We start from the raw sequence: 17340 nt of genomic DNA on the forward strand, positions 1-17340 counted from the left end.
TTGAGAATACAAGGTGAAGTTCAAAATAAACAAGACTAGCGTCATACAAATATTTTTGATGGCCCCATCTTTTTAATGAGTTAGCGCGTTAGAAGTTACTGACTTCCAGTGAAAGCTTGGTGACATTCGGTTCAGTGGAAGCGAAGTTATTGCGTCTAAAGTGTCAGTATGTTTGTGTCACCGGTACAAAAATGAGTTTCGAACAAAGAGATAACATCAAATTTTGTTTTAACATCGGTAAAACGTTTAACAAAACATTTGAATTGATCATTGTCTATCTCGTGCCAGAGTTCATGAGTTGTTTTCACCTTTCAGAGATTGTGAGGACATAAATGACAATGAACATACGGGCCGCCGAAAACTCCATCGAAATTGTTTGTAAATTTATCAAAAATGCACCGAAATCATCTTTGAAATTCATTTAATCATAGAAAGTCGCATACGACTCCAAAACATCGATTTATCTCATTTTAACTGATCATTTAGGCTTACGAAAGGTCTGTGCACGTTTCGTTCCGCACAAGTTAACTGAGGACCGAAAATTGCTCAGAATTCAACATTCGAAAGACCTCATTAAAGAGGCGAGAAGAGATTGTAACTAGTAATGAAACGGTGGTGTTTCCAACATCTGAAACTAACCGTCAGAGTGCCGAATGGAACATCCCCAGACGAGGCACCACCTACAAAATCATGTTTGGAGAAATCAAAAATCAAGTCCGATGCTAATTTGTTTTTACGATTCCAAAGGAGTTCGTGCCAATGGGCCAAACCGTCAATGTATTTTCTATCTTGGCGTTTTGAAGCGTTTGTTGCATCGCATTCGTCGAATTCGCCCTGAATATCGCGAAGGAGGAAGCTGGCGCTTATAGTATGATAATGCACCATCTCCTCGATCCACTCTTGTGAATGATTTTTTGACTAGAAATCGCATTTTAACCATCAATCACTCACCGTATTCGCCTGATATGGCTTCCCTGTGAATTTTATCTATTCGGAAAATTGCATTTGGCCATGAAAGAAAAACGTTTTGCTGAACAACTTTCAACCTCGATGACTCAACGTTTGGCGGATTTCACATAAAGACTTTCATTTACATCCTTACAAAATTCAATTAACACAAGAATTAAAACCAACAGATTATTATAATGGCAGAAATTTCGTGAACATGATGCTTGGTTTTGACGCAAAATCATCTTTAATGATGAAGCTCATTTCACATTGAATGGATTTGTCAGCACACACAATTTCCGAACTGGGGAGAAGAAAACCCTCGAGTATATTTAGAAAAATCATTACATTACATCATTAACAGTATATTTTTGTTTACGGATGTACGTTGCCCGCGAAATTCAAAAATCACTTTACTTGAACACACCTCTTATGAAGTATATGTAGCGCATTTTTCATTGTAAAACAAAAAAACATCTGTAGGCGGAACTGCCGAATTCCTATTACTTATGAATGCAATTTTTTGTATGTGAAATATTTGACTTTGCTCAAATATATATTCTACCACTTCAAAAAAAAAATACAAGGTGGCGCAAAATTACTCATCCAATTTTATATTGAGTAACTTTTTCACTAAAAAAGAGAAAAATATTTTGGGTAACGGAAATCTTACTTGTATGCTTGTAGACTGCAGCTGTCTAGTTCAGAAGTGTCAAATATGATTGACGTACGACGTCAATTGCAAAAATTATAAATCTTCCGAAAGGGTGTTTAATTTTGCTCAAGATTAATATGCGATTTCTTGAATGTCCAAGAATGACATATTTAGAATTCCTAAAATGTTCATATTTGGCTCTACTCAATGCGGAGGAGTTGGGTGTCTGTAATTCCAAATTCATGTCTTTGTGTCATTTTTGAAATTTCGCCCTCATCTAAATATAAGACACGCGGCGAAGCACGCCAAGTATTAGTTAATAACTAAAAAAATATTAAATAATTTCTAGTTCACTTTAAAAATTTACACGGTACTCATTCCATAACTCACTTAACATCCCTTGACGTGCAAATAGGAATTTATCATTCTAAATGAACTAGCGCTGTCATTATTATCAACCATTTTTGCCTGCAGTTGCATAATCAATAGAAAATTAAAAAAAAATAATTTCAAAATGCTTAGAATATAGCTGACATAAGCAACTGGCGTGTGCTATTTTGTTGCTTTTCTTTAATTGTTTTCCCTTCTATTCTTGCCACCCAAAGAAGATTTAAAGGCTCGCCGCTTAAACATTTTATTTGCCAACAGATACAATGTCTCTGTAGTTGTTGTTATACTGCAACCCATAAATTTAAACTACGAAACAATTTACTAATTGCAAGTTATTTTCGTTTTTGCTTGACTAAGTTCTGTTTGTTCCTTCATTGGAGGCGGTCAAGTGCGTCGGCGATGAGTCGTACGTCAATTGCGCTGGTTATTTATAAACGTATTTTTAAACCAAATGATACAAAATGTCACTAACGTCTTATTTCCGTCAGCAATCAAGAATACAAACGAATTTTGTCTGAGCTTATGGCGCTTTGGCGAATAGCTTCTCTGTTTGCTTAACAGACCGCCCACTTGGCAATTCAGGAAAAGTTGAATTATATCGATACCAATTAAATTTTATAGCTCGTCTCCTGCATTCAGATATTTGTAAATATTATTTGTAAAATTTGTTTATACTTGCATATGTATATATGGTTGCAAGACTGGCACTTCAACCATTTCACCTGCATTATATGTGTGTATGTATGTAAATAAATTTGTTCCATGTCTTATTTCTTTCTAGAACCGCCGGTACAGTTGGTGCTGTCGTCACTTGTCCTTTAGAAGTGGTTAAAACACGTTTACAGAGTTCAACTGCTTTTCTCGGGCCGACACGCCTCGAACCACCAGGCTCCACAAATGGCTCCAGCGAATTGCTTCGACCCGAACAGCGACGTAAATTGAGCACAACCATTTTGCGTAAGAGGTCACAGCCACAGGTGATTGGGGGTGTGCGTAGGGTAGTACCAATTTTATAATCATTTTTATTTCTCAAAAATAAATTAAAAAGTAGTTTTCTAACTGTTAATAATATTTGAATTGCATTGCTTTTACTCTCTATAGATAATGGCTATCTCACATTGCGGCATCTCATCCACCTCCACAAAGTCAGTGAGTATCGTGCAGTGTTTAAGGTAAGTAGTGAAAGTTAAATTATACAATAAAAACACAATACCATAAAAGGGTTAATAGGGATGACATGTTTATATTGTTTGAATTCTAAGACAAAAGAAATGTCAGCGGTTGTCTTCATATTTCGCATAATTAGTGCCCATTTACACGAGGAGACATCTGGAAGGGAAACATTTTGTTCGGGGGTGAAGGACGGCCGCGGAAGAGAGAAGGGAATTTGTCTCCTGTACTGGCGACACGCTTTGTGCTTCTTATTCGCATTTCCAATCTTAAAGCAATTTTTTACAGTTGCTTCATTCGTTTTCTTCTTTTGTGGAAGAAAGTTCTAAGTTATGTGTTGGTTTTCAATCAAACGGAAGATAACAACGATGACAAACATACGAACGCTGCTTGGGAAATGCACGATTATTTTTGCTAGTAAAGTAGGTATAATTTAAAATAGTTATGGGACATGCTTATGTTGATTTCTAATTTTTCTCCGCATTTCTAGATACTCAAGTTAATTTTACATATGAAGTATTTTTAATTTAATTTTTTTTATTCAAGTATAAGAATTTATAAATATATTTCAACAAAAAAAAACAACAAATTATTTATTATTTAACCAGTTTGCATTTTTCATTCATATATTTAAGAAACTGTTGTCGAACGCTCTCTGCTTTACATGTGAGCGCGTGCTAGAATACATCCGAACCAGACGATGCTAAAGTATTAAATGTCAAAATGTTGCCGAAAACAATTTTGCCCGTGTGGCCGCGAATGAGACATGAAAAGAGAATTTCCAGTGTCTCCCTTCCAGATGTCTCCTCGTGTAAATCGGGTCTTAAATAGACAAGAAATCAAGGCGAATCTATTAAAGGTGGTATCGGTAGATCGGCTGATTTGTTTTTTTTTTGCCGTGTCCATGTGACTGTCAGCCTAAAATGAAACAAGGCGAATTCATTATTTGTTTTCTACTTTGCCAATACTTTACTTTGACAATCAAGCGTACAAAACATTGTTGTTGGTCTAGTGCCAACACCTTTAATGAATGCGCTTTGTAAGAAATATGTTGGTTATAATGGAAAAAACGGGACGGTGTATAGTGCAACAAAACGGAAGAAGATTAAGCCAATTATAATAGCACGTTCCCTACCGCCACTGGTTTAGAATTAAAGTTAAAGGAGTTATTCGCTGAAAATACGTATTTAATACAAAAAATGTGTACCGAAGAAGAAAAGTTAATCTACAGTCTGTCTAACAGAAGCGTGACCGCCATAACTTAGAAACTATTTGACCAAGAAACTTACTTACTTAACGTACTTATATAGTCATCTCCATTAGATATAATGGCTGCACATCTTTGGGTCATATTTTGTGTTAATTTCTGCAGTAATTGGCTCTAAATAAGCCGAGTTTACCTTGATAACTACTTGGCTGTCCATATTTGTTTCCCTTTGAGTTTTAACCATTACTATTGCCCAAACATTTTCAATAGAATTGCCATCAGGCGACTGGGAAGGCCAATCGAACATTTCAATCCCATTCACCCTACACACCTGCGGCTTCTCGATGCTTGAGATTGTTGTCTTCTTGTAAAATCCAAAGTCGGCTAGTTCTGCCAAACACCTTTGCAGCTGACGGCAATAATGTTTTTAGGTAAATTTCATTCATTAAAACTGCATTCAAGTTGGCGGTAAATACAAATACACAAAATTCTTTTTCGGAGAAACAGTCCCAAACATGAGCCTTAGCTGGACGCTTAACAGTTCGTTGAAGTTGTCTATTATCAGCAGTACATCTGGATCGACGTATGCCCATGTGCCCAAAAGGAAGATTCATCGGGAATATTACGTTTGCGCCAATCCGTTCTGCATTTGCCTTAGCCCAACCAAGTTTTTTTTTTCAATGTGTGATAATGAGAGCAGTGGTTTTTTCAATGTGCTCCGGAATTTTTGGTCTTCTGGACGTAAACGTCCTCGAATCGTGTCTTGTTTTTGGATACATTAATACCACTTTTCCTTGAAACTGCTTCAGCTTTACGCAACGATAAGTTCGACTTTGTACAAGCAAATCAATGATCTGCTGGTCTAGATTTAGAGAGGTTGTTTTTTTTTTGCCTCGTCCGGGGAATTCGAAACGATTTTAACTTCCGTATACCGCTGCATCCATTTATAATCATATAGCTTCTTCAAATATTTTGCTGCAGATACACTTGACATTTTTGAAACTTTAGGGTGTGTACACTGTTCAAATACACACAATACACACTGCTTCAAATATTTTTTTATACTCGGACCTCATTTTATAAAAACAACGTGTCTCTAAGTTTGAATTTTACCGGTCACGCTTCCAATAAACAGACTTCGTGTTCGTTTCAAAAAATTTAATGTACGAATAAACGAACTTAAAGGATATTATATGCATATATGATATATACGAATAAACGCGAGCGCCGCTGGTTTGCCGGCAACTAATTGTCAAATTGTCGTAAGAAGTCTGTAGAATCTAACAGAAACAAATTTTTACCACTCACGCCGTTCCGCCTCATTATAACCAACCATTCGCATTAATTTTACGTGCAATAGCTAATTAAGTGACAATTCACTTCGGTGTCTTTTGTCTCGTTCCCTCTATTGCATTTCACTATGCATTTAGAACCGATTGGGCATATCTTAAGATAATTGAATAATTCATTTGTTTGATCTTTAGTTACAAAAAAAAAACATGTCTTCGCTATTTGGCAACCATATAATATTCAAGTGGTTTTATTTATTATGATAAAATTTTATATATTTCATTTAATTTTTGTATATTTTTTTTCAGGCACATAGTACAAAATGAAGGTCCACGCGCCCTTTTCAAAGGCCTGGGGCCGAATCTCATTGGCGTAGCGCCCTCCCGAGCGATATATTTTTGCACCTACTCACAAACGAAGAATTTCTTAAATAATTTAAGGTGTGTTTACAAAGCTAAAAATATTTTATGCACAAATAAAATGGGTTTCTATTTTCAGCTTTATACCGCTTTTGTAGAGGTTTCCTTTATTATGAAAAGTGTCACATTTCTCTATAAAATTTTTTTAACACTATTCTAAAAGAGAAGAAGCGCACAAAGTAATCTGAATGCATAACTGGCCTAAATAATTGCTACTGAGTGAAAAAAAATACTATATAAAAAATCATTAAAAAAAATATGCAAAAGAGCTTGTGATAACACAGGCTAATGCTCAGGTACCTGTATTTTCAAATAGCATTTTATGCGTTCAATTTTAAGAATACTATCATCGCTTTTTGCTTTTGTTAAACTGAAATGTAATCGATGCCATTTCTTTTTTTTAATTATTTATAACGTGGCCAACAACTAAATTCAATGGAACTACCTGCTTTATGGTATACGGTTATAAAGGGTCCGCCATATAACTTTACGGAATTAAAAATGCTATAAAAAAGAAACTACTCAATATTTTTCCAAACAGTTTTTTTTTATTTTGAAGTATGATCCTTCCGGTTAATGATGGAACACAACTTCATTCATATCGCTGCCTCGGCTAGCCATGCACCATCCCATACGATCGGTCCAATTTTTCAACACATTTTCGATTGTAAGCGGCTGTATTTCAGCTATGACATCGCGTATGTTGGTCTTCAGTGCATCAATTGTTGCTGGTTTGTTGGCATAACACTGGTCTTTGACGGCACTTCAAAGATAATAATCCAACGGCGTCAAATCGCATCTCCGAGGCGGCATACCCAGGTCTTTACGCAAAATTCGTCTCAATGATGTCTCCGAAATGTCCAATTGTTGAGAACGACGGTGAACTGATGTTCCTGGTGATTCACGAACACTCTCGGCCACAGCAGCAATATTTTCGGGTGTACGCACTGTTTTTGGTCGGTCACGCGTTGGTTTGTCAATAAGCAACCCAGTTTCTCTTACTTTTTTCGCAAAGTAACGCACATACGGTTCATTCGGTGCTTTTCTTCTTCCCATTGCCTTACGTAATTTTCGTACACATTCTGCAACATTACCATAATTTTCAAAGTAATGTCGCAATATTTCCCAGCGTTCCTTAAGCGTATATACAACCATTTTCGTTCAGTGGAAGAATAAAACTAATTTTCTGTCAAATCAGATGACAGCTAAGTGTTACCATTCTTCAAATAATACCTAGTTCAAATCCGTAACGATAGATGGCGGGCCCTGTATATGTAGAACAAAATTTAGAAGAACTTAAATATTGATCTTATTTATACCCCGTCACACAGTGGTCCTACCAGAAGGCGTTGGCGGACAAAATTCAAAAACTCATTTAATTAAGCTGAAAATATATATTTAGGGGTTTTAAGGATCAGTGATGACGAATCTGACCTTAGTTTTAGCAAATTTTAAATTCATTGAATACTATAAATACATTTTTACTTCCGTAATTAGCTGGTGAGTTCATTTTTACATTTTTTACGACCCCAGAGAGTACCACGTGGAGGTTTACGGTAAGGTTATTCTCTCCGCATTTTTTTTTTGTTTTTAGATTTTTTTAATTTTTAATTTTTTTTTTAAATTTTTTTTTTTAATTTTTAAATTTTTTTTTTATTTTTAATTTTTAATTTTTTTGTTTTGTTTTAGTTGTCTCTTAATGCTGATGGGGTCTGTGATGTCGTTTTCTGTCTTTTACACAAAATTGCATAAGCCATATTTAACGTTTTGCCTGTGGGTAAATGCACAAAAGCTACATTATTTTTAATTTGCGCAACTTTGCGCAACAGGTTTCAGTTTGAGATCATAGCTGAAATATGTGGCTACATCACTCATGTTGATTTCAAGTGGACCGGTGTGGACCATTCGAAAAAATGATTTTTAAAAACAAAAATTTTGAAATTTCAAAAAAAAAATTGGATTTTGTACCACAACTTAAGAGAATTATTACTGTTTCCGTTAATATATTCAATTATCTTTGTTTTTTTCAATATTTGGTTAACAATCAAATGGTAATATTTATTTGCAGACATGAAAATGAAACTCTTGTATGAAGTACGATTTGCATACAATTTCATGTTTAAAGTTAAAAAACTACAATGAAAAATTTTTTAAATTAAGTAATATTTTCAGGAAATCTGCCTTGAATATTTAAGAAAACATCTGCATTATCAAATTTTTATTTCAAAAATGTTGCAAAATTGAATTTTGTCCGGCCGCCGGACCACTGTGCGTCAGTAAAGTAACCTCCATAATGCCATCGCTAAAGATATTTTTTTATCTAAAGTAAATTTTCAACTGCTGAACTTAGGTTAGGTTAGGTTAAAATGGGCACACTTGGACGAAGAAGTCAAATTCATGTTTTGTGATGCCATTGCAAAGAAAGTAAGGTGGAGAAAACTAATAGATTCATCAGGTTTCTAATATGAAAGCCTGCTATATCAGCAAGCGTAGCGAAGAAATGATAGCCAAGATGTCAAACCAGTTTGTTCCATCAGACCAGAACTCCATACAACAAAATTGGCTTTATAATGGTATTATAGAGCCAAATCACAACTCAAGGGGAGGGCCCCCATCTTTTGCCAATAGCGCACATGTTTTCATACAAGTCTATTTCTGGCTTCCTTGTCCTCTCCTCAATGTTGGGCTTCCACGTTAGCTTTCTGTCAAGGATCAGATGTTGGTATTTCACCTTGTCACCTCACCTTTCGCCTTGTGCATCACCGTTTCTTTATTCTTTGTGGTGAAACAGTAGCAGCCAGCCATGTAACCTTGGTAATGCCACTTCCTTCACAGTCATAATAAAAAACTGTCACAACAAAAACAGTGTTTGCCGGCAGCTCCCATAGATGGGGCATTTCGCCGAACTGGTCGAATATAAAAATTTGCTTTCAATTTTTTGCTCAAATGTCCAAGCAACAAGCATTCCAAAGCAAAGCACTGGTGCTCTGAGTTTCACTCCGCCTATGGAAGCTTCCACTGGTCGTGCAATTATTTCTTCACGAAGCTTGTATGCTAATTAAGAAAGCTTCAGAACAATGGATTAGAAGACGTTCTAAGAATTTTTTAATTTATATGAAGTTTTCGTTGTCTACAAAACTCTCCGCCTTTAGTGAGTATTTGGCGTAAACACGGATAACAAAAAATTCCAACAATTTTATTTGACGCTTTTCAATTTGATTCCAATGCAGTAAGACTTTGTAGTTTATTTTCTTTTTCAATTGCTGTTGATTACATTATCTCTTCCAAATAAAAAAAAAACTGGCCTTATATTTATAATTTTTAATAATTCTTTACTTCCAGCTTCATGCAAACCGAATCACCGCAGGTGCACATACTAAGTGCCGCCAGCGCTGGTTTCGTCTCGTCTTCACTAACAAATCCCATTTGGTTTGTGAAGACGCGCCTACAGCTAGACTATAATTCCAAAGTGCAAATGACCGTGCGAGAATGCATCAATCGGGTTTATGCGCAAGGCGGGATCGCCGCATTCTACAAAGGCATCACAGCCAGCTACTTCGGCATCTGTGAGACAATGATACATTTTGTCATTTACGAGTTTATCAAATCGAAATTGGTGAGTGAACTAATGTGAAAAAAAAATGAAAAAGTGCTTAACAAAACTGCACATATAACGAACTTTACACTTGCAGATTGAAATGCACAACACACGTCACGAGGATGCCAAATCATCAAAAGATTTTCTGGAATTTATGATGGCAGGCGCCGTTTCAAAGACTGTTGCTTCTTGTATTGCATATCCGCACGAGGTGGCGCGTACAAGACTGCGTGAGGAGGGTAATAAATATAATACATTTTTCCAAACGTTGCGAACCGTCTGGAAAGAGGAAGGACGAGCTGGACTTTATAGGTGCGTACTATGTAGAAATATTAATCTCAGCTAAATGCAGAACGTAAGTGTAAATAGAGAAAGTATGTGAAAGAGTTGCGCTTTTATTGTAATCAAAGTGTACAGTTGTTGTTCTCATTGCTTGTGGATTTTATAAACAAAATTTTCCACAAATTGACCTCGACCACTGATTGTATTAATTGAAAGCGAAAAAAAAAGAAAAAAAGTGATATTCCTGCCGGCGACTGAATGCGTTTCGATCTTTCACATGCTCTCTTGTGTACATTGTGCTATGACATTACATATTTACATATGCTTATACCTACAACAATACTTGAACTCTCCTATTTGGACATTTGTGCGCGTCGTTGTGTCTATTTTTATTTTGTTTATCTCAATAAAAAACACCGATGTCTATTCGTATATACACAATCGTGCATAGAAGCGCATATTTCACACCGTCTGTCAAAAGCTTTTGTTGGTCCCCTTGCTGATTTATTTGCTTAGTTTTTTTGTTCTCGATGACGCACTAAAATATTTGAGTGCAAAAAAAGTTCACTTTTTTTTTTTTTTTTTTTTTATATATTTCCTTTTTTGTTAATCGTGATTGCTAAGTTGTTAGAGTAATGGTTAAGTGGTATATTTATTAACCACTCATGGGCAGTGGCGACAGGAGTGAGAGTTTTGGTAAAAATTTGTGCGCAATTTAGTTTCAATCGAATGATTTTTATTTGTTTATTAAATCTGCAAACAACATATAAATTTAGATTAATTTAAATTTCTTTCGCATTTCAATGTCTATAGTAATTGACAAATGTATCGGTGTTTTCTAGATCGACATAGCAATTTAATGTATAGATTAATTTAGATATGGGGGGGGTTGGACAAGTCCAAGCACTCAGTTAGGAAGGCCATTGCATTATACCTGGATAGATTACTGTGGAAGGAATAGAGAGTCATAGATACAGTATGGATGGTAAGACTGGAAAATTGGCTTGAGGTCACTCCTTCGCGAATCTGTTGGATCCATAGATGAATCTTAAGAGATCCGGAAGAGGAAGAGTATGAACTTTATCCATACCCAGTACATCGCAACCCAACAGCCTAAGTCTGATTCTAGAAAACACCGGACAGCTACAGAGAAAATGTTCTGCAGTGTCCTCATTCTCACGGCAAAATAGTCGTATTATGTCGACAATGATTCCCGTGGTAGCAATTTAATATATAAAAAAATTCTGCTGTTTTTTATGATCTTACAATGCCAAAACGTTATTCAAACTACCATTTTTTTATCATGGTGCAGGTTACGAACGAGCACCATGGGGTCATAACTTTAAGCGTGTTTACCTGCTTGAAATTGAGCATTCTTACTTCAAGAAGGAAGTCACTTGATTATTTGAAGTACCAAAACCTTTTTATTAGAAGAGCTCAGCAAAAATATTCGTTGGGAAATTTGTGTCAAAGCACCCACAGTTATGTGTGGTGAATTTTCTGCAAAGATTTGATAGTTTAAAACGTCGCCCGAAGCTAAGGTCAACAATGCACTAGGTGGTGGATGCAATTTCGGCAATTTAATTCTACAATTCTCGCAGCACATTCCTGCTGATTCAGTGTTGAACTTAAGCAAATAGCAATGCGCACACACCTCATCCATTTGTCCTATGTTTACTCTGGGATGCAAACTGTAGGAATTGTTAACATTAGAATGAAATGCAGTAAGATTCAAAGCACTGTTTGTCAAGGTCGAGTAGCTCGTGAACGTTCGTGCTCAAATTCTGGCTGTGTGTTGATCCTCTGACTTAGCTGCATGTGATCGGGAAGGACGCAACCGTTCTATTTCTATTATTGCTGTATGTTGTTTCTGAGACTCTGATGCACGCAGTTGCGCAACTCGAAGTCGATCTGCTTCATTACTAAATTCTCGTTCCTAGTTTTTTTGAAATGTTCGATTTCTCTTATTTCTACGCACTGTACGTTTGCGAGGCATATTTTTTAATACAATATACATAAATGTACGTATGTAGATTCACTTCAAACGATTTTTTCTTAATAAAATGACTAAGTTCTTCCAGTACTTCCGAGTTGTGGTGATAAATGTATCTGTGTCTGTTTTCCTCTTATTGCGATAACGTAATATTACATGCCATGAAATTTGAAGAAACCCGTGATATTAGTGTGTAGGTCGAAACTAAATATTGTTGAATTATATTCTTTCAGTACTTACTTTTTGTTCGTTGTGCCCTTTACCAACTCCCGATCACTTTTCGGAATATCAAGACATTGATATTGAATGGTTTCGAAATTATGCAACATCAAACACTGGTCTGTTTGGGGGTTGCCACTCCCTATTTACCAATATCGTTTACTTTTTGGCGTTATTATGGCCTTGATATTTTATACATCTCTGTGAAATCGTAATGATCTGCCAAAAATGGTATTAAAAGTGTACAATAATAAGGAATTGTTTTATATTGGGGCTGTCACGCCTTGTTTACCAATGCCACCCACTTTTCTGAATTGTTAAGGTATTAATATTTCATGTCCTTGTACCAAATTTCAGTATTCAGACTCCGGTTCCGAAAGTATGTAATATTAAAAAATTGGTTTGTATGGGAGGTGCTACACCGCCTTATTTTAAATTAATTTTACTTTGCCTATATCCTTCCGGCAATTGCTAGCAATAAGTTGGTGAAGATTCATTACAATCCAATGATTGGTTGGACAGCTTTTAAAATACGTACAATCAAACGATATTCCTTTTCATATATAAAATAGTTAGTGTGCACGACAGATATTTCAGGTCGCAGTGCTAAATTTCTTTATAATAATAAGAGATTGATATCTATTGATTCTACAACAAATATCATGTAAAACAAAGTTTTAGCGATTTCCACCGAAATTTAAAATTTTTACGTCCAATATAATAATATTAAAAATAATAAAATAAAATAAAAAAATTTATTGCACAGTCCACTAAATTTTGGCATAATAAGTGCAAATTTGAGCGACTCAAAACTTGTTGTTTTGTTGTTGTTGTTTTTTGACAATTTTGACCCACTTCAAACATGCATTTATTATGCGAGTACAATCAAATGTTGACATCGCACAATCTCAAAGCGGTAATTCTATAAAATCTGCCGTTTCGTCAGGTTTGCTTAGATAAATCAGTGGGAGAAGAGGGATAAAATAAACACTAATCTTATCTCTGTTGAACAGATAACCGCATAATAATCGTAATCATACCACTATTTCTAAAAATTTTAATTAATAGCTGTTGCATGGAGAACTATGTATAAAGAATTTACGATACATAAAAATAATGATTTTTTTCTAATTTCATTTAATTTTATTTGCAGAGGCTTAGCGACGCAATTGGTGCGGCAGATACCTAATACAGCCATAATGATGGCCACCTACGAAGCAGTCGTGTATGTGTTAACACGACGATTCAATAATAAAAGCAATGAATTTTACGACTTCTAGATTTGTTTTCCTTGCGGCCCAAAGCCCAAAGCAAATGGAACAATTGTCCGTTTAATGTGAACGAGTTGAAGTACAACAAGAGCACACCACACACCTGCATAAGCGGAATACACTGTGTAAGTGTGTGTGTGTGTGAGGATGTGTGTGTGTGGATATGTATAGGATACGTGCGATGCATAGTATTTTATTTTACAACTTTCTATAGCTACAAAGTTACTATGCAACTTTAAGGCTAAATAAGAAGTTTAAAAAATGATTTCTAATTGAAGTGAGCTTTTAGGCGCGCTTAAGAGTAGACGATCGAAGACTGCAGAATGCCAGCGAACAAAGCATACAACGAATTGACAACTATTTTAGAATAGCTAGAAATTCCAGAAATCACACCATAGATGGAAATTGGTTGCTATGAAAAGCTTTGCGCGCAAATTTTATTATTACAATTATTGCTTTCATATATTTCTTGAGTGTGTGTGTAGCAAATGAAGCACAACAATCAAGCAATCAATAGATCAATCGAATGAGCGCATGACAATATATACATTTCCATATGCATGCACATGTGCACTTGATTATATTCCATTTAGGAAACAAAAAAGGAAGGGCAACAGCTAAAAGCTACGTCTGCTCATAAGTTAAACCTATTCGAGAAGAATAAAATTTAAAAAAAAGTTGCTTTTTCGTTTACTTGCAAATGCAAAATGGCAATTATTTGCAATTTTGATTATCTTCTTTTTACTTCAATGCTTTAATTTTGCCTTATCCATCTACAAGTACATACACACATATATATATTTGAATTTGTTGTGATCTATATTTTTTCCTCAGAACTATAGGATACTTATAGATCTAGTGACTAGTGTAAACATACAATGTGCTTTTAAATGGAACCCAAAACTCTAACACACACGCACCTAAACTTGAATTGCTTAACAGTTACAAAAGAAAGCAATGTATGAAAACGTATGTGTGTATAAACATGCACACTGTATCATAAAATTTAAAAATATTAGTTGTTAGTGTCAAATAATTTAATTATTCCACTTTAATTGTTAACTATAAATTATTTACGTTATTAGTTAACTGAGTGGCTAAGTGATGGAGAGCGATAAATTTTAGTTGGAAATATCATATGCATATATATATGTATTTATATATATATATACCTATATATATATTTACATTCATTATATATATCTATGTAAATATGTATGTATATAACTTGGTTGAGAACAGCAAGTCTAAACACATAAACGTTTTTAATTCATAGGTCAAATACATTTCAGTCAATGCGTATACATACATACATACATACTCATGCCATATACATTTTAGTTAGTTAAGAATACGTTTGATTGCAAGAGTAAGTGATTACTTTAATGTTCCAAGAAACAAAACAAACATACATATTTAATAATAAATATAATTAATAATTTTGTGCAAATTATCGACCATTTCATAAAGAGTTATTGATTAAAATGGGTGCAATTCAAAAGCCGTAACCAAAAAGTAAATTATTTTGTAATTTTATAAGTTGAGAGGAAATTTTATTTTATATATTTCACAAAAAAAGCACCATTTGAAACAAAACTGAGAAAGAAAACAATGATTAAGGCTGCTATATTGTTAGATTGCAAATAAGCTTTTAAAATTGTTAAACCGAGAAGAAGAAGAAATAACATGATTACTCATTGAGTATACTGTTAAATATGGTATAAATTGGCACAAAATATTTATGCTTTGTAAATAGTACCTATATAAATGGAAAGAGATGTGATTGAATATATGCTAATTTTTGAAGTCATAACGTGATTTTTAGAATCCTAAAAACGCCTAAAAGTAGACTCGCAAAACTTGCTTACAAGATGAAAAAAGTTCATATGATACGTGATCAGGATTATTTGACTCAAATTTTTCGTCGAATTTCGATTAACCATTAGCGAAAAAATCATTAACTACGCCATAAGTTGACGTGGTTAACCGGATATGTTATTGATAGGTTGAATTGACGCCCTTTAATGTAGCTGAGACACGAATGTTGTAGGGACATCACTCTCGGTTGATCTCGTAAATTTTTGCTAACCATAAATTGAATGCGACAACAATTCATAATTGAAAAACATGCAACTTGGCATTTTAATTTGTCTTAACCAAATTACGGAAATATAATATTTACATTTGCATTGCAATGTTGGAGTTACGGTACACTAGACAGGGCTAGTTTACTGGGGCGGCAGCTCTTGGTCGGGAAAAACCCGAGTCACTCCGATAACGTAGAACCGGCTGCCATGGGAATGATGCAATATTGGTTAATTTGGCTGAACTATGAAATGTTGGTTAATTTGCCTCTTTATTAATTTGCCTTTCAAAGGCTGAACTGTGAGAAAAGGCAAAACAAAAAAAAAAAGAACGTTCGATAACTGACGAAAAATGTGTTTAATCATCTGCAAATCTACTTATAGGCTCACATTCTTTTTTGCAGTTCTACAATCTTTGTGTTACTTGTAAAGTCAACGTCGTCCAAAAAGTCATTGATTTGTATATAAATGCATAATAAAAAGCTAAAAAAATATCGCAATGCAATGCCTTGAAAAACATAACATATGATTAATAAATAAAAAGAAATATATATAAGAAACTTATTAAATATTACACCACAAAGTCCTTAAAGCACAACTGTAGCCATAGGTAAAATTAATTACTGAATTTTTCTCAAAGTGTTTAATTCAGCAAAAATAATAATAACGCGTTTTAAACATAGGCAAGACAAAGTTGATGCTAAAATTGGCAGGGTTTAGGAACATTGGAAGCCCATAAGAATTAAACTGAATTTTTTCATCTTTGTTTTTTTTTTTGTTAAGCCAAGCTTATTTCGTGTATGTACCTTTTCACCATTTTTCCACCCTTAAAATGGGGGTGGATTTTCAATTTTACTAGAAATTCACATTTTTAAGTGTTTTTTAAGTTGATAGAAATTGGATGTTTTTTAACTGTTTAATGCATATTTCCATACAAAAATACATAATTTAAGTATAAAATTAATACACACCCATTTATATATGCATATATATGTGAACATTTTCATGTTAATTGTTTTAGCGTGGTAAGCGTGTATTTTTCGATTTTGCTTTATAGCAAAATTTGCTTATAAAATTATATTAAAGTAAAAGAAATACTGAAAAAAAAGATGTAACTAAAAATTAATAGGCAGAAGATGTTATTGTATTGTAACTGGGAAGCTAGCTGGAAAACTGAACGATGAATGCGAATAAAAGAACTGTGAATTAATTTGTAATCAGTGTATTTTACAATACCTACAATTGAAATGAAATAAAAATTTTGTTTAAATAAAAGTTTTATTTTTCAAGTCATTCATTTTTAGTTGGGGGGAAGTTGAACAGGCGAAGAAAACACAAAATAAAAATATAGTAAAACGTATAACAAAAATTCACCTTTTGTTTTTGCAAGACACCTGAAATCAATGATAAAATAAAAGTTTTAATTCTCAATTTTTTGCATTTTTAGTGAAATTTAATTTAGGGAGAAATTTAACAAGCGAAGAAAACAAAATATAAAATTATAATAAAAACGTTTCTCCTTTTTTGCAAGGCACCTAAAATAAATGATGAAATAAAAGTTTAAATTCTAAAGTTTTTCATTTTTAGTTGGGCGAAGTTGAACAGGCGAAGAAAACACAAAATATAAAATTATAAGAAAAATTCACCTTTTTTTTGCAGGGCCCCTAAAATCAATGATCTTTGCAATTCACAATATAGTCCGAATTGAATAAAATATATTCAGAAAATTTAAAATACAAATTTATTCCTTAAAAGTAATATTATCGCCTTCAAAGTACTCCCCATCAAATGCAACGCACTTATGCCAGCGTTTA

At 34.2% G+C, this 17340-nt stretch overlaps 1 protein-coding gene across 2 annotated transcripts in view; it reads left to right on the forward strand.

Moving 5' to 3' along the window:
- The window catches only part of LOC128865076 (mitochondrial carrier protein Rim2), a 59275-nt gene extending 42338 nt beyond the window's left edge, over positions 1–16937 (forward strand). Inside the window, exons 2-7 of one of the 2 annotated variants that reach the window (XM_054105024.1) lie at positions 2775–2970; positions 3095–3165; positions 5969–6100; positions 9422–9695; positions 9772–9989; positions 13325–16937. In XM_054105024.1, the coding sequence (XP_053960999.1) occupies positions 2775–2970; positions 3095–3165; positions 5969–6100; positions 9422–9695; positions 9772–9989; positions 13325–13451 (1018 nt within the window). In that variant the 3' untranslated portion in view covers positions 13452–16937. Of the gene's footprint in view, positions 1–2774; positions 2992–3094; positions 3166–5968; positions 6101–9421; positions 9696–9771; positions 9990–13324 lie in introns of both variants that reach the window. The other variant, XM_054105023.1, reaches the window with a different exon arrangement.
- Positions 16938–17340: the final 403 nt, after the last annotated feature.

The sequence above is a fragment of the Anastrepha ludens genome, chromosome 5, assembly GCF_028408465.1.
Source record: "Anastrepha ludens isolate Willacy chromosome 5, idAnaLude1.1, whole genome shotgun sequence".
NCBI classification, from domain to species: Eukaryota; Metazoa; Arthropoda; class Insecta; order Diptera; family Tephritidae; genus Anastrepha; species Anastrepha ludens.